Source organism: Anas acuta, chromosome 27 (assembly GCF_963932015.1).
Source record: "Anas acuta chromosome 27, bAnaAcu1.1, whole genome shotgun sequence".
Classification (NCBI taxonomy): domain Eukaryota; kingdom Metazoa; phylum Chordata; class Aves; order Anseriformes; family Anatidae; genus Anas; species Anas acuta.
The window spans coordinates 1,547,341-1,570,823 of record NC_089005.1 but is presented as its reverse complement, the minus strand read 5'-3'; the positions used below and the strand labels follow the sequence as shown (position 1 = coordinate 1,570,823).

Below are 23,483 nucleotides of genomic sequence, written 5' to 3'. Positions count from 1 at the left end.
CCCGTGGGGCCTTTTAACCCAGTTCAAACATCCTGCATTGGAGCTTGCACAGAGAGCGGGGTTAACCAATGCCTAGAAAGTGCCGTGAAGCCCCCCAGGAGCCCAGCACAAGGCAGGGCGCGGGGTGCAGCCGTGGGAGCAGGCGAGGGGAAATATTTGGGCACCAAACAAGCAGATCTCCATTCCCCTTGAAGGATTGCTGCTATTGCCTCATCTCTGCTAAGGTCTGAGCACTCCTGAACCGGGACTGTGCTGGAGCAGAGACAAGGTCTGAGTCATGATTTAAAATAAAAACTTGCCTAAAAATACTTCCTGGCAGCGACTCCCTCCAGCACGTGGCAAAGTAACCCTGAGCCCTCCGGTCCCGACCCAAATCTCAGCCCAGGTGCTTTGGAGCTCCATTTCGTGGCAGGGCAGATATAGAGGGCACAGGAAGCCCCCTGCCCATGCCAATGCAGCTCCCATCTCTGGATCCCTCCTGTGCAGACCCCCCCTTGCTGCTGGGTGCCCCCGACCCTGCTCACCCTCCTGCCGAGGGACTGACGTCTCCGCAGGACCGAGCCCTGCTCGGCTGCTCCCGCTGCTCTAATTGCATATCTGCGAGGTGGAGAGCTGCTGTAACCACAGCCCTGGCATGCTATAAAAGCAAACGGAGAGCCGTATGTGATCATTATGCAAAGGACTCGCTCCTTTATGGGGTTTGGATTATAGTTTGTAATATACGAAGCTAAACTGCAGAGTGCGTTTGGTTTTATGGGCGCCATAAACCCAAGTGGCTGGGAGGGAGCGAGCAAGCCTGGCAGCAACACGAGGGCTTCTCATACCCATCACGGGGCAAGTGGTGCCAGGAAAATCCCCAAATGGGGATTGTGCCCGAGCCCCTTTGCCAAAGGGCTGCCTGAGCAAGCACTGTGCCAGGGTATGGGGTGAAGGAGCCCTGGGCAGCACCCCCAGAGGAGTGGCATGTCCCATCCTGACTCATGTGCAGAGCAAAAGTGCAGGAGGAGGGGAAAGAGCACGGCTTCCCCGTCTTTTTTGGGGGATGAATATTCCCCAGGGCAAAGCCCAGGTGCCCAGGAGGCTGGAGAACCCCCCAGCTATGGAGGAGGGTGCCGGTGGTGTCAGCCCCCCTCACCCCGGCTGCAAATCTCCTCCTTTCTTGTGGTAATTGCCAATGCTCCCACTGCCGTGAAAATCAAATTACTCGGTGCAGAGATAAGGGAGCCCCACGCCGGGGGCCGCGTGGCAGCTGGTTATCACAGGGATGCAGGGGAGAAAGGGATGGAAAATACAAGGGGAGCAGCTGGGGGTTAGGTGATTTTTGCCGCCTGCAGAGTGGGATATTGCTGGTTGGGGAAATTAAGAGGACCAGGGAATAATCATTTTTTTTCCTTGCTCGAGCTCTTTCCCCTCCTCTTCCTCCCCGCTAAATGCTGTCACCTTCAGCCCGGTGTGAATCCCAGTCCTGGCCTGGAAGGATTTGGTAAATATTTAAGCAAAATGCTTTCAGCATGATACACGTGCGGTGTGTGCTACGGCACCGAGGCGCAGGGGGATGGCTTGGTGCGGGCACCACCTCCGCAGACGCCCTTTGCAGCCGCTCTGGGTTAATCATCGCGGCTTTGCCCTGGGAATTTTTAATTTAAGCAGCCCTTTGGAAAGCAGGCACATATGTCTGCTCGGCCGGCTGCTGCCGTGGTTTGCTCGAGGATCCCCCGTGGGAGAAGTCGTCTCCAGCCGGCGGGCTCTGAGAACCCAACCCGGGGATTTCGCACGCGGCTGCTCCACAGCTCTGACCACAGCCGCCCTTATCTCCAACCCCCCCCAGAGCACAGGAAACAAACTGAAATAAACCAAAATAATTTCCTTTCTCGTTTCCTTTCCCTCGGCCTCCCGGGGATGGGAAGCTCTTGGGGCCTTCAGGAAGGAGCAAGGGAGCGTGGAGCAGCCGAGGTGCGCCTTCGCTCCCCGCTCCTGGGAAGCCCTGCCTGAGGTCAGGCTTTGCCCTGAGCTTCTCCAGCTGCTGGGGGCCAGGGAAAAAAAGGCAAAGGGAGACCCAGGAGCCCCCAGCCCTGTAGGTAGGGGCACGGGACCCTCTCCCCTCCAAGCCCTCAGTGCCAATTCTTGTCTTGGCTGCGCCAAGCGGAGCGTCTTGGGCTGAGCAGAGGAAAACTGCCCCCATAAATTTTTTGGGGGGGAGCCACCAAAGCTTTGCTCTGATGGGAGATGTAACCGCGTTTCCATCTGCAAAGATCCAGGATGAATTATTTAGGCCTGTAACGCAGCAGCTCTGCTGAATTATTTAGGGGGATTTGGATTTGTAGGCCAATGAAGCAGAAGCGAGCGGTGCTGAGCGGCGTGGTGAATAGTCCCAGGAGAAAGCCGGGTCCTTTTTCTTCTTCTTTTTTTCCCTTGATAAGCGTTACAAAAGCAGCCTGCACAATCTTCAGGGCGAGTCCTGGGAGTGAGTAAGACAAACTGCCCTCACAGCTTTCTCCAGCAGAATATTTTTGCTGCCTGACTGGTTGCTGGCGTGCGCAGGGCCGGGAGATAAGCGTTGCACAACCCAGTGCGCAGCACCCAGGAGGGGAGGAGCAGGAGGGGGAGGCTGCTGGTGGGAAAACCTCTGCTCCTCTCCAACCCCTGCAAACCCCACATGAGCTGTAGGGTCGGGACAGCGCAGGGGCATGGGGGGGCTTAGGTTTGCAGCAGATTTCTGTTTCTGACCCCAAATAAAATATCTGGCTCCAACTCATGCTTGCAGGCTGGGATTCTCCACCAGTGCCCCCCAGGTGCCATTGATCAGCTCCTTCCACAAATTATAAGCATGGTTTGAAGAACTGGGTGCTCTGAAAGATAATATATCTGAGGGTCTGCGTGCATTTACCTCTTGTCTCAAATGCCCCAAGGAGTCACATTTTCCAGCTTTTCTCTCTGACCCTGAGGACTAGAAACTTTGTTTGCTATCGGAGCTCCTGCAGCGAAATGACGCCAGGATGATGCTTGAGGAGAATTCCTGGTTGCATGCAATGACCTGGGCTGGAAAAGCAAGCCTTTGTGGTGTGACCGGGGTGTCCAGCTAACAGATTAGCATCGCAGATCAATACCCAGAACCGCTCAGAAACTTATCGCTGTTTTGCAACTCCGCTGGGCAGGGAGGAAGCTGCTTTGTTTAGCTGCAAAAGCAAACTTTGCTTTGAGGCTCTGGGGACATAGTCTGGGCTTGTCTCTATTTTAGCATCCAGCAAAGGAAGAGGCTGAAGAGCTAGCACGGAGTTGAGAAATGGACGTGCTCCTGTCATTAATTTTAATGGGAAAGGAGCAGATGAATCCCAGAAGTGGAAGAGGAAATTTCAGCCTGCCTTCAGAAGCTCGGGTGCGATGTGCTTTTCTCATGACCTTTTGTCTTTTATTTGCTGCTAAACTGGCTGGGACTGAAACCCTCCAGCACAGTGCTGTGAGAGAGGGCTGGTGGGGTCCAAACTCCCAGCTGGGGATGGGGGGGGGGGTTCTGGCTGATGCTCGGGGCTCCCCAAAACCGAGCCAAGAGCAGCGCCTGGCTGGTGCAGGCTTGAACTCCCCACGCTGCTGCTATGGTGGGAAAGCCACGTGGAGATCCCTGTTCATTCCAGCTTTGACTGGCTGTGTTTTACCAAAAATTAGGGTAAATTTTAGGTAAAAGCAGAGCAGAGAGCACAGCAGTGCTGGTAAGTGTCCCTTGGGTTTGTCACCAAGCCCTGCCAGGAAGGGCTGGAGGGGTCAGATCAGTGGGATCTCACCCCAACCCCAACCCACACAAGAAATGCCCACAACACGGGCTGCAAAAGGCTTTTTTCATCTCCCCTGACACAGCAGCCTGGCAAATCTGGCAGCACAGCCCCCTTGACACAGAAGCAGCCACCACGAGCATCGGCTGGGATCCTCCCTGGCTGCAAACAGAAGCTCCTCTTGCCACCTCGCACCTCGCTGCCGTGGTGTTTATTTATTCACCCCAGGACGCTGAAGCAGGCTGCTCTCCTCTCCTGCATGCACATGTCCCTGCAGTTCCACCGTAATTATGCTGAGCAGGTCCACGGGTTAATTGGCATTTGTAATCCGCCTGCCCAGCAGAAGTGATCAAGCACCAAGCACTCGCTTTTTGCTGCTGTTTCAGCTCCAAATCCCGGGCATGGCCACGCACGGAGCTCCCCTGCACGCTGCCCAGGTGGCCCTGTGGTGGCTGCAGGGCCGTATTTTCAGCTCACCTCTTGCTAAGGACTCGATTTGGGGCAGTAACAAGGGTGGATGTTCCCAAGCACAAGGGCATGCCCATGAAGCCAAGTTCCTAGAGCAAGGCTCAGACTTCCAGCAGCCCCCTGATGACAGTCAGGGCAGATTTCCAGCACCACCACTTGCAAAAACATCGATTTTTTCCCCTGGAGAGCTGAAGGGCAGCTGGCTTTACCTGCTGCCTCTTTCTCCTGCCTTGGCTGGGAAACACCCGGCCGTGTGGTTTGGGGAAGCAGAGCAGGGCGTGTGCGGGCACAGCCTGGTCCCCTGCCCGGCTGCTGGCACCGGGGCTGCCCCTTCCCTGCACCTCCAGCACTGCCCAGCCCAGTTTCCCAGCTGGTGCCTGCTTTGCTACTTAAAATTGACAAAATTAAGGTGCTGTCTGACCGGTGAACAAAGGTATTTTCTGGGCAGCATCCTCACCCCGTCCCCCCCGGTGCCATTGGAGCCCCCCAAGCCTCCGGAGCATCCTGTGGGTTCGTTTCCTTTTCCCAGGCTTGCCTCACTTCCAGTGTTGCTTCCTAGGCCCGTAGGGAGAGAAGCCATCAGATACACCCACTCCTTGCTTTTAGCACTGGTCTGATTCTCCCGTAATTCCCCTCAATTGGTATCAGCTTAGTTTAAGCTATATCCAATTTCAGTGCGTTTGTAAATAATTTGTTGGCAAAAAAAAGGGGGGAAAATATCCCACTTTTGTCATTTCTGCTTATAGTTTCACTTGAAAAACGAGGAAAATGGTACTCTTATTCAATTTATTCAATCTACCCATGCAAATCCACTTAGGGCTGGGCCAGGGTGCCTACGCAGAAGGCTCAGCACCCTGCGGACGGGTTGGGCGTGCACCCTGAGCTCTTCCACGAGCCGCAGTGCCCTTTGCTGTTCTTCTCTGGGGCTACCCTGGCCTGGGAAAGCTTCCAGGTGGCTGGGGAGCGAGGTAACACCACGAGTCAGACTCGTTTGAGGGGGCGAGGACACGGCAGCCGGGGCGAGTGCTGGCTTGCATGGGATGCATGAGCCGGGGAGGATGAGTTTCAGCCGAGGAGGAGCTGCAGGGCCCCTGGGGCGGCCACGCCGGAGGGGACAGCACGGGGACACGGCGGGGCTGGGGCACTCGTCCCCATCCTGTCCCCAAAGCCAGGAGGGTGCTTGAGCTCCTGAGCTGCATCCCTGCAAAATCTGCCCGCGTCGGGACAGTTCCTGAAAAGCTGCAGATACAACCGCTGGCCCATCTGGTATAAATAACTTCTTGGCTTTGCTGCCGTGTTTTGTTATGACTTACTATAGAAACACGAAGCTCCATTTGAATGAAAATGAATCATAATTTTCTGTATGCCTTTTCCCCTTGAGTGAAATCCTGTTAAACCATTCCTCTACACTCACTGGAATACTTTTCTTCGTCTCCTTCTCTTTCTCCTTCTCCTTTTCTTCCTCCTCCTTCTCTTTCTCCTTTTCTTTCTCCTCCTCCTTCCCTTCCTTCTCCTCCTTCTTCTTCCTCTCCTCAATTTTTAGGTCCTAAAATAGCAAATTCCAGCTGACTGCTTTCAAGGCAACGAGGCACCCGCAGGATTGTGGGAGCGTTGCTCAAATCAGCAGAGAAGCTAACTAAGCTGCCAGGAAACAATATTAAAAAAAGACGGGGGGTGGGGGGGAGGTGGATCTCGTCCGCCGAGCGCCAGCTCCATAAATCAAAGCGCTGCGGTCGGAGCAGAGCCGAAACCTCGCTTCTGCCCTGCTCCACCCCGGCGCAGCTCTTTGTGCTCGGTGTGGTGTGGGGCAGGGCACGGACCTGGCCGCTCCAGTTTGCAGCCCCGCACGTTCACACGGCGCCGCTCGGCCTCCTGTGTGTGAGCCGGTGCCCAGCCTGTGCTGCTCGCCTCGAGTTTGTGCCAAAGGCAGACGTGGAGAGACACGAACCCAGTCCTCTGGGGACCTGCAGATGGGAGCCACCGTGCGCAAAACCAGTTTGAGACCAGTTCGGTCCCCGTTCCCACAGCAGCAGCGATGTGCTGGCTCGTTCTGCAGCTGCCAAATCCCCCAAACCCTTCCCCAGGTTGATGCTGGGAGGTGCAGGAGCTGGAACAGGGCTGGGGAGCCCCCGCCTTACCCCCTCGCCGGGTGCAGGTGTGTGCCGGAGCCGGAGCAGCCTCCCCGGCCACATACCTGGCGGGGACGTGGCCGCGCGGCACCGCACGCGGGACAAGTCCCGATGTGCTGCCAGCCACCCTGCGAATTCCTGAGCGCTGCGTCAGCCGGCGACGGCAAACAGGCCTGCTCGGCACGGGCAGGAAATCTGCCCCCGTGTAGGAAGAGATTAACGACCAGGCGAGGAAGGAGGAGGCGAGCGGATCACCCCAGGGGCAGACGTACGGGCAGGGGAGGGATGTGGGAACGTAACTGCGCCTCCAGCCAAGCTGGGAGCAGCGGGACATGGGAGCACTGCTTTTGGTTCCCCCTCAGCTTCCTCCTGGTGCTGGCAGAAGCACACCCCAAAACGTCTGCCCCATCATGCTGCAGTCCCACAGGCAGTCTGCAGACCTCAGCCCGCTGCATTTGGGACATTTTTGCTACTGGCCGTGCACAAACTCCTGCAGGGCCCGTGCACAGGCTGCAGAAGCTCAGCTCCCCTGCGCCCTGCGTTTATTTGCCTTTCCAGCTGATAAAACCATGCACTCGGGGTGTGTGTGGGGGGGTTGTTTGCAGAGCCAAAGCCACTTCACCATCAGCCTGAGCACAGCGAGGCTGCCCCGCTGCCGGCAGCTCGGCTGGCTCCACAGCAGGCCCAGCTCTGCAGGCACCGTGCCTCAGTTTCCCCACTGCCCTTTGGATATCTCTCACCACGGCCCTGCAGATCAGCTCCCCGTGGTCGGAGGCTCGGGGAACGTGGCTTTATTTCTGCTGTGTGCACGAGCCGTGGCCCAGCCCAGTGGCTGCCCCAATTTGGGGTACCGGAGGCTCCATTTCCACGGTGCCAAGCATCCCCTGCAGCACCCCTTGCTCTCCTTCAGCCCCATCTACGGCCAGAACCAGACGCGGGGGGGCTCAGCAAATCCCCTTCCCCAAACCACAGCGGGCACCCGGTGGTGCTGGGGGGCTGCCTCCTCGCCCCCCCTTGCCAGCACCGCGCTGCGGGGCGCTGCTTGCGGCAGCCGGGGAGGGAAAAGGGAGCTGCGGGCGGGGCTGGGGGGGGGCACGGCCGGGACACAAAGGCCGGGGGCTGCTCCGGGGCGGGCCGATGCGCGGGGCTCCCGGCTCCAGGCTCCTCCTCTGCCGCCGCCGCCGCCGCCGCCGCGCCGGGGATGCTGCGGCCGGGAGCGCACCGGGAGCCCCGCGGAGCGCAGCGCAGCGCCCGGCACCCAGCGGGCACCCGAGGTGGGCGAACCCCGCGGCTTGGGGAGAGGGAAAAGGGGGGACAGGGGAGGAAGGGGACAGCTCCGGGGGTGGCCTCCCGCGCTGCTCCGAGGCGGCCGGGGGCGAGGAACGGAGCGCACAGCCTCGCCGGGGGGGTGCCGCGCACCGGGAGGGGGTACCCGGGGCGCAGCCGGTGCCGGGGTGCTCAGCACAGCGCTGGGACCTCCTGGAGACGCCGGTGGCACCGCTCGGAGCTCGGGGACCCGGAGCGGGGAGGGCTGCCCACGGTTTGGGGGGGTGAGGACGGGAGCCCCCCGACCCGGAGGTGCCCCCGGAGCATCCCAAAGCGAGCGCGGCCCCGGCTGCGCGGCCCCGTGGGGAGCGGGGCCCGCAGGGGCTCGGCTCTGCCCCTTCGCTCCCCGCCAAGTCTGGGAAACTTCTTCTGGAGGCGGCGGGGAAATTCCGCGCCTTCAGCGCCCGGCTTGGGGCTGCTGCTGCTTGCACAGAGCCCCAAGTCCCCGGGGAGGGAAAGAAAGGAGCGGGGGGGTTTTGGGGTGCTGCTGGCACCCAGCCTTCTCCAAGAAAGGGGACTGCGTGCCCGTGTCAGGAATTATCCACCGGTGGTGCCCGGGTGCGTGGGGCAGGACGGGCAGCGAGCGGGTGGGTGGGAGAGGGTGCTCTGGGGGTGGGGGGCACCTCTGGGTGCAAGCCCCAAGGGTTTTGGGGTGCTGGCGTGGCTGCGTGTGAGCGTGCAGCTGGGCATTGCTTCTCTGGCCGTGTTTCAGCCGTTCCTTGGGCGCACGGATGCGTGGCCAGGGCTGGTGCTCGTGTCAGTGCCTTGCTCGCTGTGTGTGCACGGAAAACACACGGGGAGAGGTCAGGGCTGCCCGCAGGACGCACAGCTCTTGGGTCCTGGAAAGCCAAGGATTAGCCTCAGCCTGTGAAAGCAGAGCTCCAGCGGGGCTGTGGCTGTGGCAGGGCTCAGCTCCGGGCTGTCACTGCTCACTGCTCCGCACGGCTGCGGCTGTCTCCTGCCCTGGCACAGCTTGGCACGGCACGGCGCAGCACGGCACGGCACGGCAGGGCTCCCCTCTTCACTCCGCTGGCTGGGGAGTTTGCACCTGGCCATCTCCAAAGGGAAACTGCAGGGAACACCTCGCTTTTCCTCATGGTTCAGGAGTTTTTGGCCACAGGAGCAGCTTCCCAGCGGGGTCCAACACGCACAGCTTGGCCCAGGCTGGTGGAGGAGCCCCCAGAAGCTCCCACCCGGCCCCACCAAGCACGGCCGTGCCCACACACCCCAGTCCCAGCTGCATCGCTGCTACGAGCCCCTTTTCCCCTGGGTCTTTGCAGTTGTTTTTTTGTCACCCCCTTCTGCTAACACCCCCGGAGTTGGTGTCAGCCCCTTCCAGCTGTGCCATGCCCCCAGGAACCTCTTCACGCGAGGCTGTGGGAGCACCCCGGTGCCAGGAGATCTTCTTGCAGTGCTCACGAGTGAGCTGAGGCCTCTGCACCCCTCAGACGTGTGGCTCGGGGTGCTCAGAGTGACGGGAGCAGCACCCAGCCCACCTCCCCGAGCAGCTCCCGCGCCCGGCCGCATTCCTCCGGAGAGCCCGGAGAGCTTGTTTTCCTCTCCGAAGGCTGCGGCGAGTGCAGAGCAAGCAGGAAAAAAAAGAGTCCTCGCGAGTCTCCGCTATCAGCCCTCCCGATAGCATCGCTGCAGACGCTGATTAACCTCCCTTTGAAATAATTGCCAGGGGAGACTCTGCCCAGCTGCTCCCCGCCTGGACCCAGCCTCTCACACCGGCCCCGCAGCACCGACCTGCCCGGCTCACACCTACACGAGGGTCAGGCACCTCTGAGGGTCTGCGGAGCCCCCCCCAGTACCCATTTTGTGGTATCCCCCTTGCAATTAATCACCAGGGCCGTTAATCAGTGGGACAACGGCTTGTAAGCGCGAAATCGTCAGAGTGGGGGCAATTAATGGCAGCTGCAAAAGTGCACTCGGGAGCAAATCGCGTGCTGGGGGGGGGTTGGCAGCCCCTGCCGTGCCCCCAGCTGTGCCCGTGCCCCTCCTGCTCCCCGGTGACCCCCTCCTCCTGGCCCCGCGGGCTGCTAAATTGGTCCCGAGCCGTTCCCTGCCACCCACCCCTTAGTCACTCCTCCCTGGCAGGCAGCGCTGCGGAGCGGTGGGAGGCAAATAAATGTGAGACTCGGGCAGGGAAAGGAGGTTTCAAGCAAAACCCTGCGGGTTTGGGGACCTCCAGGGCAGGCGTCCTGTGCTGAGGGTGCAGGGGGCAGCACATCGGGCACACGAGGAAGGAAAAAAAGGGGGAACCCAGCCCACACAGGTGCAGGGATGCTGCCCCAGCCGGCTCCTGCTGCTCTCCTGTCCCGTGCCTCCCTCTGATGATATCGTGTCTCCCTCGAGACCATTCAGAAACCCGTCCCCGCCTGCAGCAGCAAGATCCCAGCTCCAGGCACGCTCCGCGGGACGCTCGGTCACCCCCGGACACCCCGCGGTGCGAGGAGCTGCGTGGCCAAGTGTGAAATGATAGTAGCACCGCTCCAAGCTGCTGCTACCGCCGCTTCCCAACCTCCTGCGCTTATAAATATTTTTCCTGGAGGTGGCCGAGCCTCCCCCCTTGCCTGATTTTCCTCCCGTTGCCTGCTCATGGGGGTGCCCTGGGTGCGTGGTGGGCTGGCTGCAGCTGCAGCAGGGCGCACGGAGCAGGGCACGGGGAGCAGCGGTGCGGCAGGAGTGGGCAGGACCTGCGTGGATGGTTGCCATTGGGGATTAGTTAAAAATAGCAGGGAATGCACAAAGATTTGGCACGTGGGTCACCGAGGCTTTCCTGCACGGCTTGTTTGCTGGCGATGGGTTTTTGTGCACGTTGATGTTCAGAGAAGCCCCCCTCGGGTACGAAGGCTCAGTGGGCTGGTGCTGGGGAGTGCTGGATGTGCGCACGTGTGGCCACTGCCTGGTTTTGGAGAGCAAAATCCAGGGCAGGGGGCACCCCGTGGCACAAGCAGGGCTGGGATTACACCAGAGCTGTCAGAGAGCCCCGTCCCTGCCCCGCTGTGCAGCTGGAGCCTCAGGGCAGCAGCAGCACCATGGTCTGGACCTTCCTCTTCCTCTTCCTCGCACGTTGAGTTCTCCGTTGAGTTCTCCTCCAGGGCTGGACAGGGATCTCGTTCACCTCCTCAGGCCTCCGAGCAAGTCGGCTCCTTCCAGCAGAGGGTAGCACTGCGTGTGCCTGCTCCCCTCCTGGAGAAAGGGGCTCCGAAATTATTTATCCCCCTCTGCCAAACCTCTCGCCCTGGACAAGTGGAGTTCCTCTCCTCCACCGGTGTTTTTTAAGGCATTTATTGAGTTTTCCTGCACGCAGAAGGGATAAACGTGGCCACTGGCCATATTGCACAAGCCAAGGGAAGGATGTCAGAGGTTGGAGCTCAGAAGTTGGAAGGAGCATGTCGGTATTTCATCGCCTTTTAGCGAGACTCCAGTGGTAACAGCAGCAAAACCAGAACCACACCAACAGAAAGCGGCCCCGAAACGCAAGCACCCGTGTTTATTTTTTTAAAGAATTACACGGCATCTCCATAAGCCAGTTACGGACGATCTCGTTTAAAGGTTAATTGGATATTCCTCGCAGCTTTGATGCACATTTTCTCTTCGGAGACACTCGCTCCGTTTGGCAGCCAGGCATTAAAGGGGTGGTGTTCACCATGGGCCAAGGCTGAAAAAAAAAGAGGAGGAGGGAAATAGGAAGCGAGAACTGAATTTGCCTTTTTGTTTTTTGTTTTATTTTTTTTTCCCCTTCTGTGGCTGCTGTGCTGAAGGGCTGAGGACTTTTAACACTCTGGAGAGCAAGAGAAGGAGGTGAGGGAGGATGAGGAGGCAGCGGCAGCGCAGCAGATGCTCTCCACGGCAGGGACCGAGCCTGGTTTTTCATCAGCAGGCAGAAGTTGCCTTTTCTCAGCTCCCTCTTGGCGGAACATCGCGCAGGGTACAAAAATACCCGGCATTTAGGCACATCACGGCACAACTGGTGTCTCAGACGGGGAAGGACAGCGCCGAAATATTGCCTGGCTCCCTTCTGGGGCTCGAGAGCTGTGAATCCAGGCACGGACCTGGCCTGGAGAGGTTCGGCTGGGTGGCAGATCTCAATCGAGGTCTTACCTCGAGGGCAGGAGCAAGGAGGGCCATGCTCCTGGCTGCTTCTCAACCGCCTGGGAGAGGGGGGGAGGCAATAAGAGGCGAGAAGATTGCCAGCGGAGCCCCGTCTCCATGGCAGCCCCGCAGCTCCACTTCTAAATTTTCCCCTGTGCACGGAGAGGATGCTTCTCCTCCGTGTGCTCCGGGGGGGCTGCGGCAGAAAGAGCCTCACTTGGGGTGTTTTGTGGCAGCTGGGGAGGGACTGGCTCGTGGAAGAAACCTGTGGCATTAGCAGCTTGGTGTCACCTGGGGGGAACAGGCTCCCCATCCCTGCCCGTAATTAGGGGACAGGGGAAGGGACGTGCCAAGCCCGTGGAAGCAGAAAGCTGGGAGGAGAAGTATCTAGGGCACGTCTCGAGTTACGTGGAGTTCTTGCTATTTCTGGCTGGACCCTTTGCATCGCCTAGACCCCGATGAAAGCGCGTGGGAGACGTGTAGGACGCCGGGGGCTGCAGCCCCTCGATGAACTTGGGCACCCCACAGGCTTTGGGGACGGTGCCTGCAGCTCCCCAGCCCCGCTCGGAGGCACCTGCAGGACGCACGGAGCCGCTGAAGCTGCCTCGGGCACACCGGCCCCTTGCAACCATCCTTTTTGGCTGCCCCCCCCCGCCCCCCTCCAAATCCTCACACCCTGGCAGATTGTGTTTTACAGGGTCGGAAATAGACGCGCGAGAAGGGGCCTCGCGGATCCCAAGTGAAAGCCGGGCTCAGCTGTCACCCACCCCAGCACCAGCTGCCAGCCCCAGACGGTTCCCAAAATAAGCAGCACCGTGGCGGGGAGGCGAGGGCCCCCCCCTGAAGGCACGGAGCGGCCGCTTCCCACCTGCCAGCCTCATGGGGACGGGCAGCGAGGGATGCGATCGCCTGCACGGTCTTTTTGGGACTGCGAGCTCCAGGGGATGCTAAAACCCTTCCCAAAAATTGCCCCGATAGCAGAGGGGTGCTGCCAGGAGCCTCGGTGCGGAGAGGGTCCTGTCGAGGTGCTGGTCCCCAGGCTGCAGGAGGTGCCCAGGTGTGCAAAACCTGCAGGAGACACCCCCCCGAGCTTGCCCGAGTTCCCAATTAGCAGGGCTTTAATTGCAGTATTAGTCGCTCGTTAATGGCAAAAGCCAGATGCTCTGAAGTAAGCTGCAAAGCTCTTTCTCCCCAGCCCGGGAATATTTAACCGCGTCTCGTACAAGTGTTCCCTTTGTGCCGGGAGCACGACTGCTCTGCCTTGCGTGGGTGCTGCTGAATCACTGACGGGTGCCGAATGGGTGCGAGGCTGCTGGCAGGAGCGGGATGGAGCCGCCAGGAGCTCGGGGAAGCTGGGGGGCCACAGGTGCTTTTCCTGCGCACGGAGGCAGGAGAAGCTTGGAGCTGGTTCCCTGCCGTATTCCCGTGCAAAAAAACCCACGCAGCCCTGAGCTGGAGGGCTCTGGGTTCAACCTCAACCAGCACGAGGCTCTGCAGGGACGCAGATACCTGAAGTCGCGGGGCTTTGCTGACTCGCCCCGAATTTCTGCAGCTCGTGCAACCGTCCCCGGGCAGGGCCAGGAGCCGCTGAGGGAAACGCGGCGGTTTCCCCGCGCAGCGTGAGAGGAAGCTCTGCACAGCGGGCGTTGAGTCAATCTCCTCCAAAGCTCGCTCTGCCAATATGATTCACTGTCGATTGGAGAAATTCCTCTTTTTCTAGCACTGGTTTCCCCAAACGTAGCTTAAGCCAGGTGCCCACAACCTCACAGCGCCGCTTTGCCCTGCTCACCCACAAAAGCCACTTGTCCAGCTCAGGACCGGGCTCTCCCTCTCCAGATGCCTTGCCCGGATGGGACACGGGTGCATGAAGCTCCTTTGAGCTCTTACCAAACCTGACATGGAGTTTAGCAATGATTTTTTGGCTTTCCCAGCCGGGCTGGCAGGAGTTAGGGGTGTGGGATAAGGGACAGCCGAGCCGTCCTCCCGCAGGGGCTGGGTGCGAGGAGGCACCGCTTGGCACTGCTGCTGCTGGGTTTCCAAACGGGTACAGATCCCCTTTTGTTGCTTTTCTCCCCGTTGAGCAATTGAACCTTCACCTCCAGGGCCCAAACGGGATCCCGGTAAGAGCCCAGCTGCCAGGGGACAGTGGCAGGCACGGCCCAGCCTCCGACTGCCGCACTGGCAGCGAGCCCACCCGAAACTCTGCCAAACCCTCTGCCGGCTCCTCTAACAAGCCCCAGCCAGGGGGTGTGAATTCTCTCAGTGTTCATTGAAATAACATGAAGTGTGATGGACTCCCGGGCTATTAGAGTGGCTGTAACATGTAATTGAGGCTGGTTATTCTTCGTCTGGAGTGTCCCCCCTCCGCTAATGGCAAATCAGGGCAGAACACATGGCGCGCGCTTTGTGAGCCCCGATTCAATTCACCCGCTGCCTCCGATCAAAATGATCCCAATGAATGTCAGTGAATGAGCGTGGGGACAATGAAAGGGAGTGAATGAAAGCCTTGTAATGGGGCCCTGCGCCCGCACCGAGCCACAATTGAGCACCTCGAGGACGGCGGCTGCTTGGGCGGCGTTTGAATTCGTTCCCATTAGCGCCATTAGGGCGAAGATTACGGGGTTGGGGCAAGGTCGGTGCCTCCGATGGGGCTCTCCAAACCTCGTCGGTGCCATTTCTTTGGAGACTGAACTGAGCAGGGCTGGAGGAGGGCACGAGGAGCAAGGGCTGAGCAGGAGAGGCCGAGCAGGGGCACGGGGATGCTCCTGGTTAATCCAGCAAATCCCAGTTTTGATTCCAGATCCCAAACCCTGCTCAGTGGGCCTGCTGCTCTCCAAGTTTTGGATTAAGCCGCCTCTTCATAAAATCGTTTAGTCAGATGTTCCAGGTAGCACGTGCATGGCTTTCCACTGTGGAAATGCCCACATTTTTCCCCTGGGGCCACGTTCTTAGCGTCTCAAAGCCCCAAATCCTTGAGCAAAACAAGGGCACATCACCTGGCAGCGATCGAGGGAAAGAGGAAGGAGACTGCTCCTGGATCCAGCTCTTGGCAGCTGCTGCTGCCTCTGTGTTATCTGTGCATCTCCCAACAAACACCCAAATGTGTGGGTGCATCTGCACAGAAACGATGAATAATAATGCAAGAGGGAAAAGGAGTAGGCGAGAGGGTGCAGGGGAGAAGGAAGCTCTCACATACCAGGGGGAGAAGAACAGGATCAGCAGGGAGGGAGTTTTGCTGCAAAGCCCGGGAAGAAACGAAGGCTCCCACTGCGGTGACCTGGCTGGGGAGAGCAGAGAGCAGGGAGCTGCCTGTGGAAACTTCACGAGGAAAAGGGAAAGGCTTCAAGGGAGCTGCGCCGCGAGGAGATAAGATTAAATTCCTGCAGCAAGGGCAGCGACGGGAGAGTTGCTCTGCGCGTGATTGCGGGCCAGGCATGATCGGATTTGGGAAGGAATGTGGGACGCCGCTCACTTTTTCCCCTCTTGCTGCAAAAACAAGCGTGGGGCCAGCCCCGATTCCCCCTGCCCAGGCAGCCTGGACCTGCTTTTGTCAGCAGCCTGTGCCCGGGGGGCTGCATGGTGCACCCACCACTGCTGGGGCGCTTGCATCACTCCTATTTTTGTTTTTCCACCCCCATTTTACACTTTGCAGTGTGCCTAACCCAGCTGAACCCTGGGGCTGCTGCCAAGCCTGCAAAACCCCTTGATATCTCTCTCTATGCATATGCATACACACATGCATAATTATATATATGCCTATATGTATATAACGAGTAGTTTTTGGTTCAGCAAACCAATCTGGCTCCCTGCAGCGTCACACGGTCACTAGATCTGACGCAGGGGAAGCCACGAGCACACACGGAGGCTGAGCAGGGCAGGGGACAAATCCAGGCCCCTTTGGGAGCCCCAACCCGTGAGCTCCCAGCCCCGCTGCCTCCAGCACCTTTTGCTTTCTGCTAAGGCTGTACGGTTGAATGCCAACTCCTCCACGGCTTTCAAAGTGCTCATTTTTAAATCGAAAGAGGGAAGGAGAAGAAAAAGACGTGCCCGGCCCTCCCAGGCATGCGTAGGAGGGCTGGGATTGATTGAAACGCCTCCTGCCAAGAGACTGGAAAGTCCCAGCTCTCCCTCCCCGGCGTTTCTCCCATCTTCTGCAGGCACTCAAAATAAAATAAAATTAATAATAATAAAAAAATCAAGGAGGCAGCAGCCTGAGGGACACCCACGGGGTGCTCAGGAGCCGTGGACCTGCACCGTAGGGCACCAAAGCTCCCCAAAACCTCATCCATCGGTGTGCGTGGACAGACCAGTGCCTTCCCCTCGCTGGCTCCCACATGTTGAATGCTGTCTCCGAGATGCCAGAGCGCGAGCTGGCAGCTTTTGTGCTGTGACACTGCCTTTTTTCTTCGGCAGGCAGATACACACAGGCACGGTGTCGGGAACACGCCGGCAGAGCAGCCTTCTGTGCCAATTATCCTGTTCCCTGCAGCGCTTCCTCCCCCTCCGCGCACACGATGCCTCTCACCCTGTAGAAATGAATGAATCCGAAGTCATCGATCACTTTTAACACAGCAGCAGCTCAGGCCCCGCTCCTTGCTTGCTTCTCTTAATCTCTCGAAAATGGATTTAGGGATTAAAGTGGATATTCTGTCTTTCTGGGGCTTTTGTCTGACACTTGATCAATCTGGGTCCTCGGGGCACGGAGGGAAAGGAAACAAATAAAGGTGAGGGATGAGCACGGGCTGCAGTTGTCCTGCTCAGGGTGCAGAGGAGCCAGCAGAGGATCCCGACAGAAAATCAGGAGAGGAGGAAACGTGGGAGCAGCTCCCCAGGGCTGTAGGGTGCAAGCAGGCAGCACCCGACCCAAGCATTGACCCCATCCATCCTTTGGGTGCTGAGCCCGGTGCTGAGCCCGGCAGCACGGAGCAGTGAGCAGGCAGCGGGGAGGTTTCCGATTGTTCCCGCTCCCCAAGTGACTCAGCCACCAAACAATTCCCCTTTTCTCTCCCGGCTTCCTATGCAACCTGGATTTAGCTCACTTCGATTGTGCTCTAATTTCTGCCTACCAGCAGCTCAGCCCCCTTCTCCCCACCTCACCCTTTAATTACCCAGCTGGAAGGTGCATCTCCATTATCTTCCTGACACCGGGAGCCCAGCACTGCACAGGCCACCAGGAGCTGGGATTTTTTCTCTCTCCCCCCCCCTGCTAACAAAGAGAATTAATGCAGAGCCCTGCATACCTCCGAACCGTAATCACAGCGCTCAGCGCACACACACACAACGCCTCTCCTCTCGTCGTCTTAAGTGCTGCACCGGCATTAAGCGTAATTAAGCCTCACAGCATCCCTTTTCAGGCAGGTTAAGAGGAGCACTGGAAATTGGAGAGAAATCCGGGAGCCAGAGGCTGCTGCAGGAGCAGCTGTGACTGCGCTGAGCGTGGCTGTCGGGAGACCACATCCATCCAGCAGGGCACAAGCCAGTGTTGAAATCAGCCCTTGACAGGCACCACAGATCGCTGTGAATCCCTCTCCTTATTTTTAGAGCTTGCTGTGCAGCCCTACGAGGCTCCTGGTGTGCCATGGTGCGGTGTGGTGCACCCGGCAGCACCCTGCCATGGGGCAGGAGGCACCCAGCTGTGCCACGGTGGGTGCCAGGTGGTCTTGGGGAGGCTCCTGGAGCTGTCCCCATGCACAGGTTTAAGCCCTGCTCCTCCTTCGGCCCCTCTGTGAGCATCCTTCTCCCTTTGCACGCACCCAAGGTGCACGCACACCCTTTGCACGAGCCCTTCCAGCTGCCCGTGCCAGCTTGCACCCAAACGCACGCACTCACTTTGCACCGATCCTGCTCAGCCCATGGGTGCAGGATTATCCTGGGGGTGCAGAATCCCACCCGTCCCCCCTCCCCTGCCCTGCTCACCCCTCTTTTTACCCCCGCAGGACCTCAGCTCCGGGCTGCAGCGAGATCTTTGCTATGATTGCAGCAGCGGCCGGCTCTGCCCGCCGCCTGGACACCTCCCAAACGCGCTGCCCCGCCGGGCCCCGATCCCCACCCCGTGTGCCCCCTTCCTGGGAGCAGCATGGGCAGCGTCAGTAGCCTCATCTCCGGCCACAGCTTCCACAGCAAGCACTGCCGAGCCTCCCAGTACAAGCTCCGCAAGTCGTCCCACCTGAAGAAGCTCAACAGGTACTCGGACGGGCTGCTGCGCTTCGGCTTCTCGCAGGACTCCAGCCACAAATCCGGCTCCAAAAGCAGCAAGAATGAGGACTTCTTTTACATCAAGGTCAGCCAGAAAGCGCACGGCTCCCACCGCCCGGACTACACCTCGCTCGCCGGCGGGGAGCTGGGTGGCCAAGCCGGCACCAGCGGCGTGGATTTCGGGACGCCCACGCCGCAGAAGCTGATGCCCTTCCCCGGTCAGCTGGACGTGGTCAGTAGGGGAGAAATCGTCCCAGATATGGGGGTCCCTGCCCCGTGGTGGCAGCAGTTATGGGGTGGGGAAGTGCATGGGGCTGGTCTCTGATGGGTTTTATCACAAGACTGCAGCTGGAGGGGTCTCTGTGCTTTTGGGGGAGGCAGAAGGGATGAAGGAAAGGTGCTGACGTGGTGTGGGTTTGTGCCGACGGGCTTTGCTCTTCCCACAGGGCGCGGAGAAGCCCGCTGCACGACCCACCGCCTTCAAGCCAGTGCTGCCCCGCTCTGGTGCCATCCTCCACTCCTCCCCGGAGAACGGGGGACACCTTCCCCAGCAGCTTCACCCCCCGGACAAAGGCAAGGAGCAGGAGCTGAAGCCGATGCCGTGCTCGGGGGGGCTGTCCGACTCGGGCAGGAACTCCATGTCCAGCCTGCCGACGCACAGCACCAGCAGCAGCTACCAGCTCGACCCCCTCGTCGCCCCCCTGGGGCCCATCAGCCGCTTCGGGGGCTCGGCGCACAACATCATGCAGTGCGCCGTCATCCAGGACAGCAACATGATGAGCCTCAAGGCCATGTCCTTCTCCGACGGGGGCAACAAGATCCTCAACCCCGGCAAAGCCCCCAGCCACCACGCCGCCGAGAAGACCACTTGCATCCGCTCGCCCATCTCCACGGACGAGTCCACCATCCAGGAGCTGGAGCAGAAGCTGCTGGAGAGGGAGGGAGAGCTGCAGGAGCTGCAGCTGAGCTTCGAGGAGAAGGAAATCAGCTCCTGCCAGGCCTACGAGGAGAAGCAGCGGCGCTGCAAGGAGGAGCTGGAGGGCCTCAAGCAGAAGTGCAACAGCAAGCTCAAGCAAACCTCGCAGAAAACCCAGCGGACGCAGCAGGTCCTCCACCTCCAGGTCTTCCAGCTGCAGCAGGAGAAGAAGCAGCTCCGGGAGGAGCTGGAGAACCTGATGAAGGAGCAAAACCTGCTGGAGACCAAGCTGAGGTCCTACGAGAAGGAGAAGACCAGCTTCGCCCCGGCGCTGGAGGAGACTCAATGGGAGGTAAGCGGCTCTGGGACAGGGCCGAAAGCAAAGGGTGCACGGGGGAGGAGATGGCTCCAGGACCAGCAGCAAACCAGGAGCTTTTCCCCATTTTATACTCACACCTTTAGCAGCACGGGGGGCTGAGCAGTGCAGGGGGAGCATGCAACCAGACCATGCCCTTTCCATACCCAGGAGGTGGATATTTAAGCCTTGGAGTGCCCCAGTCTGTCACCCGGTGGCTCTAAGCTGTGGCTCACTGCCCCTTTAGCCCCTCAGTGCTTCACATTGTATGAGGAAAAAACTACTACATTAAATAATAATAATAAAAAACTCAGTCATTAAAATAACTTCGTGCTTCCAACCTCCAGCGCAGGGATTTTCAGGCTGCCTGCCCCAAGGGAGCAGCAGGGGGCTGCCGTCCCACAGACCTCGCTGTGGTCATTTATTAAAAAGCAGTGAAACCTCCCACCCCACGCCAAAACTTGATTTTCTTACTGACTGGGTGCCAATTGGGTGTCAAAGACACCCCAAGTTATAGGATATGATCCTAATCCCTCCCCATAAGCCCTGCCACCATCCCACTGATGGGGTCCCACCAAGAGCAGCTGATGCTGACACCCAAAAGCCATCCCTGGGATCATCAGTCCCAACCCTAATGGGGCAGAGGGGGGAGCTCAGTGGGATTTCCCTGCCCTGCACCCATGGGTGCCCCATCCCGTGGGGTTCAGCCCCACCGTGGGTGCTCCCCGAGCACCCTAACCCGGGTGCTGCCTCCCTGCCCGCAGGTGTGCCAGAAGTCGGGGGAGATCTCCCTGCTGAAACAGCAGCTGAAGGAGTCCCAGACCGAGCTCAACACCAAGACCTCCGAGATCCTCAGCCTGAAGGCTCAGCTGAAGGAGGTGAGGGCCAAGATGGACGGGCTGGAGATGAAGACCCAGGACCTGGAGGGCTCCCTGCGCACCAAAGCCATGGAGCTGGAGGTGTGCGAGAACGAGCTCCAGCGCAAGAAGAACGAGTCCGAGCTGCTGAGGGAGAAGGTGAACCTGCTGGAGCAGGAGATCGTGGACCTGCGGACGGAGCTGGCCGTCCTCAAGGAGCAGCTGAGCGAGGCCCGGGACGGGGCCAGGCCCTGCCCGGCCATGGCGGACGATGCTCAGGCCCTGCAGGGAGAGGTGGAGAGGCTGCGGGCCGAGCTGAAGGCCGAGCGGGACAACAACGAGCAGATGACCTCCGGCTTCCAGCACGAGCGGCAGACGTGGAAGGAGGAGAAGGAGAAGGTGATTCACTACCAGAAGCAGCTGCAGCAGAGCTACCTGCACATGTACAAGAGGAACCAGAACCTGGAGAAGATGCTCCAGCAGCTCGCCGCGGGGGAAGACGGCAAGGAGCCCATCGAGCTGGACATACCCGGCGCCGACGTCCCCTACGAGGACATCATCGCCACCGAGATCTGACCCCTTCTCCTCCTTGTACAGTCGAGATGAGCCATGTATTTATTAGTGGAGCTGGCGGCCTGGCCAGCTCCTCTCCCTCCCCAGCGTGCCCGCCGCTGCCTGTCGTGTTGCAGAGGTGAAGAAGCCATTCGTGCCAATGGTGACGTGCCAGCAGCCCCCCTCATCCCCCCTGCCCCCCGGTAGGACCGAGAAGCTGGTGACGGGGGCGGGCAGGGCAGCAAAAGCTCGGGTAACAAAACGATGCAGGACCCCCGCGGTGGCACGGCTCTGGGGACATCACCAGCTTCGAGAGGAAAAGCCCCCAGCACATCGCCACCGCAGCCTGGGGAAAGCACGGAGCTGCTCTCGGGTTATTGATCTTTCACCAGCTGAGGTTGGGCACACCGGGAGCCACGGAGCCAGCCCGTGTGCCCCAGCTGAGGCTGGAAGCCCTGACCCCTTCCTCCTGTCCTCCAGCTCCGGCAGTGCCTCGGGAAGGACCCTGCACACACACACATGCACACACGCACATGCACACTGATTTGCACCCATGGACGGGAGCAACCCTCAGCATGCCCCGTGCACAGGGGGAAGCAGCAGCTCCCGGAGGGACTCACGGCCATCAGCTCGCCCGAGGCACCTGCCCGGAGGTGCCCGGTTCCCAGAGGTGCCTCTCGGGAAGCAAATCGCCTTCCAGCTTCAGGGAGCAGAAGGTGGAAGTAGCCAGAAATCAGCAGGGCTTTCTATTTTTAAAGAAAACCCGGAGTGAAATGCTTCCCGCCTTCTCTGTATCTTTTTAGAGTTGCAGCAACCAAAAATGCAGATTTTTTTCCCCCCTATTCTCGCCTCACAGCAGTCACTCCTGCCCCAGGCTGAGCCAGCACCCAGCACCAAGCCCCTTACACCCACCACCCACATCGGCATCACCTCCCACCCACGACCACCGTGCACCCGCACGTCCCTTGTCCCCATATCCTCACCCGAAGCCCCCCCAGTCCCTGCTGCGGAGCTCAGGGACCCTCCGGCGTGCCCACAACACAGCTCAGTGCCCCTCGCCCCCCTCCAGCCAGCCGGCACACACAACACACAGAAACCAGTCCGTGCCTTCTGTACCGCCCCGGCACATCCCTGCTGAGCCCAAGCCACGGCCCGCTGGAGAAGAGCAAAGCCCAAACTCCAAATCTGGCCCTCGAGATGCAGGGCAGGGATGGCCACAATGTCAGGATGGCCACCACATCGTGACGGCCACCCTGTGCCCAGTTTTGGAGAGCCAAAAGAGCAGGGGACGAGGGATGGCTCCCAGTGCCTAAAGCACCGGCTCCGCACCCGCCTCCTCTCCAGCTGGGATTTTCTGCATCACCCAAGCCATATCCTTGCCCCGAGCGGCTCTGTCCCCCCCCAGCACACCCCCCAGCCGAGCCAGAGCCCCTCTCCCACGAGCTTTTCCCGTGCCAAACGCACGCAGGCGGGCGCGGAGAGCCCTGCCCGTCCACCCAGCCCCGTTCCTGCCCGTCCCCGTCCCCGTGCCCCCGTCCCCGTGTCCTCAGCAGCCAGCGCTGTACGATGTGATCGCCCGGAGGCGTCGCCGTGCTGCCTTTGCACAACGCTGTGTGTGACCGTATGCATCGCAGATGTGTCGCTCCCCGGTGTGAGTAGCGGCTGCCCTGCCCCGCGGCCGCAGCCTGTACAGATAATTATTTTTTTTTTCTGCAGTTTTTTTTTGTCGTTTTCCTTTTTTTTTGGATGTTATTTCTGGTGACTGATGTAAACTACTGGTAATTTTATGGTTTTATTTATAAATAAATTTTTTTAAAACTTCCCTTGGGCTCTCCGAGTGCCTGCTTCGGCGGCGGTCGGAGCGCTTCTGCCACCGGTGAGCACCCGAATTTCCCCTCTCCAGGACACATCACCCCCCCCAATCAATGCACCATCTATCACGGCAGGCACCACGATCCCCTTTGGGGACATCTTTCCACCTGGCCCTGCTCGTTTCCAGCCCTGCCAGTGCTTTCCTGCATGGGCAAGCGGCGTTATCTCTGCTTTGCAGCTGGGATAACCGTGGCAAAGCAGCGAGCGAGCGTGGGGGTGCTGGAAAGGAGGAGATAATCCCCCCTCATCCTCCCAGCCCTGCAGACGGGTCGATTTTTGTCCCTCCCCGGCGATGGAGCCAGAGAAAACAATTCCAGAGATACAGGGAAAACACCTTAGCAAAAGCCGGCGCATGTTTTGACTGTTTAACACTGTTTTTACCCAAAACTGGGAGCACAAAACAAGGGCAGCACTCCAGCTGCAGACAAAACCACTCGTCCTGACCCGCCAGGCTGCTCCGTGCCCCAAAACCACGGCCGGTACCGGCCCCAGCCCCGCTTTCCAGGGAAACCTTGGCATCGCTGGCGCTGCCTGGGGCATGAGGCAGGTTTATTTTTAGAGCCTTTGAAAACTGCCAAGGAGAAAGCAGCGAGAAAGCCGTGCGTGCGAGCCCGCTCTTCCCCGAGCAGCACCTTCTGTTGCAAAACACCTCCGGGTGCCACCGGCTCAGCCGGGCTTATCCCCGTGTTTGGGTTTAGGGCAGCGGCAGGGAGGAGTCCCCGGGCCCGCTGCTGTCCCAGCTCATCTTAAATTATCCCAGGGAAGGTCCCCAGCCCACAGAGGACACAACAGGGACTTAACGGGGCCACCTTTGTCCCCATGTGGTGCCGTGGCCCCGCTGCGGTGACAGCCCAGCAGCCAGGGCAGGGAGAGGGGAATGGGAAAGAGCTGGAGGGAGCTGAGATCTCAAATATCCAGGACGCCCAGGAGGAGTGTAGGAAAGAG

The 23,483-nt window shown here is 59.6% G+C and overlaps 1 protein-coding gene across 1 annotated transcript; it reads left to right on the top strand.

The window, feature by feature from the left end:
* The first annotated feature begins 7,478 nt into the window (after positions 1 to 7,478).
* Positions 7,479 to 22,488, top strand: LZTS1 (leucine zipper tumor suppressor 1). The gene is made up of 4 exons (XM_068662153.1): positions 7,479 to 7,638; positions 17,728 to 18,218; positions 18,433 to 19,254; positions 20,022 to 22,488. The coding sequence occupies exons 2-4, from the start codon at positions 17,868 to 17,870 to the stop codon at positions 20,688 to 20,690; spliced, it is 1,842 nt and encodes a 613-aa protein (XP_068518254.1). The 5' UTR covers positions 7,479 to 7,638; positions 17,728 to 17,867; the 3' UTR covers positions 20,691 to 22,488.
* Positions 22,489 to 23,483: the final 995 nt, after the last annotated feature.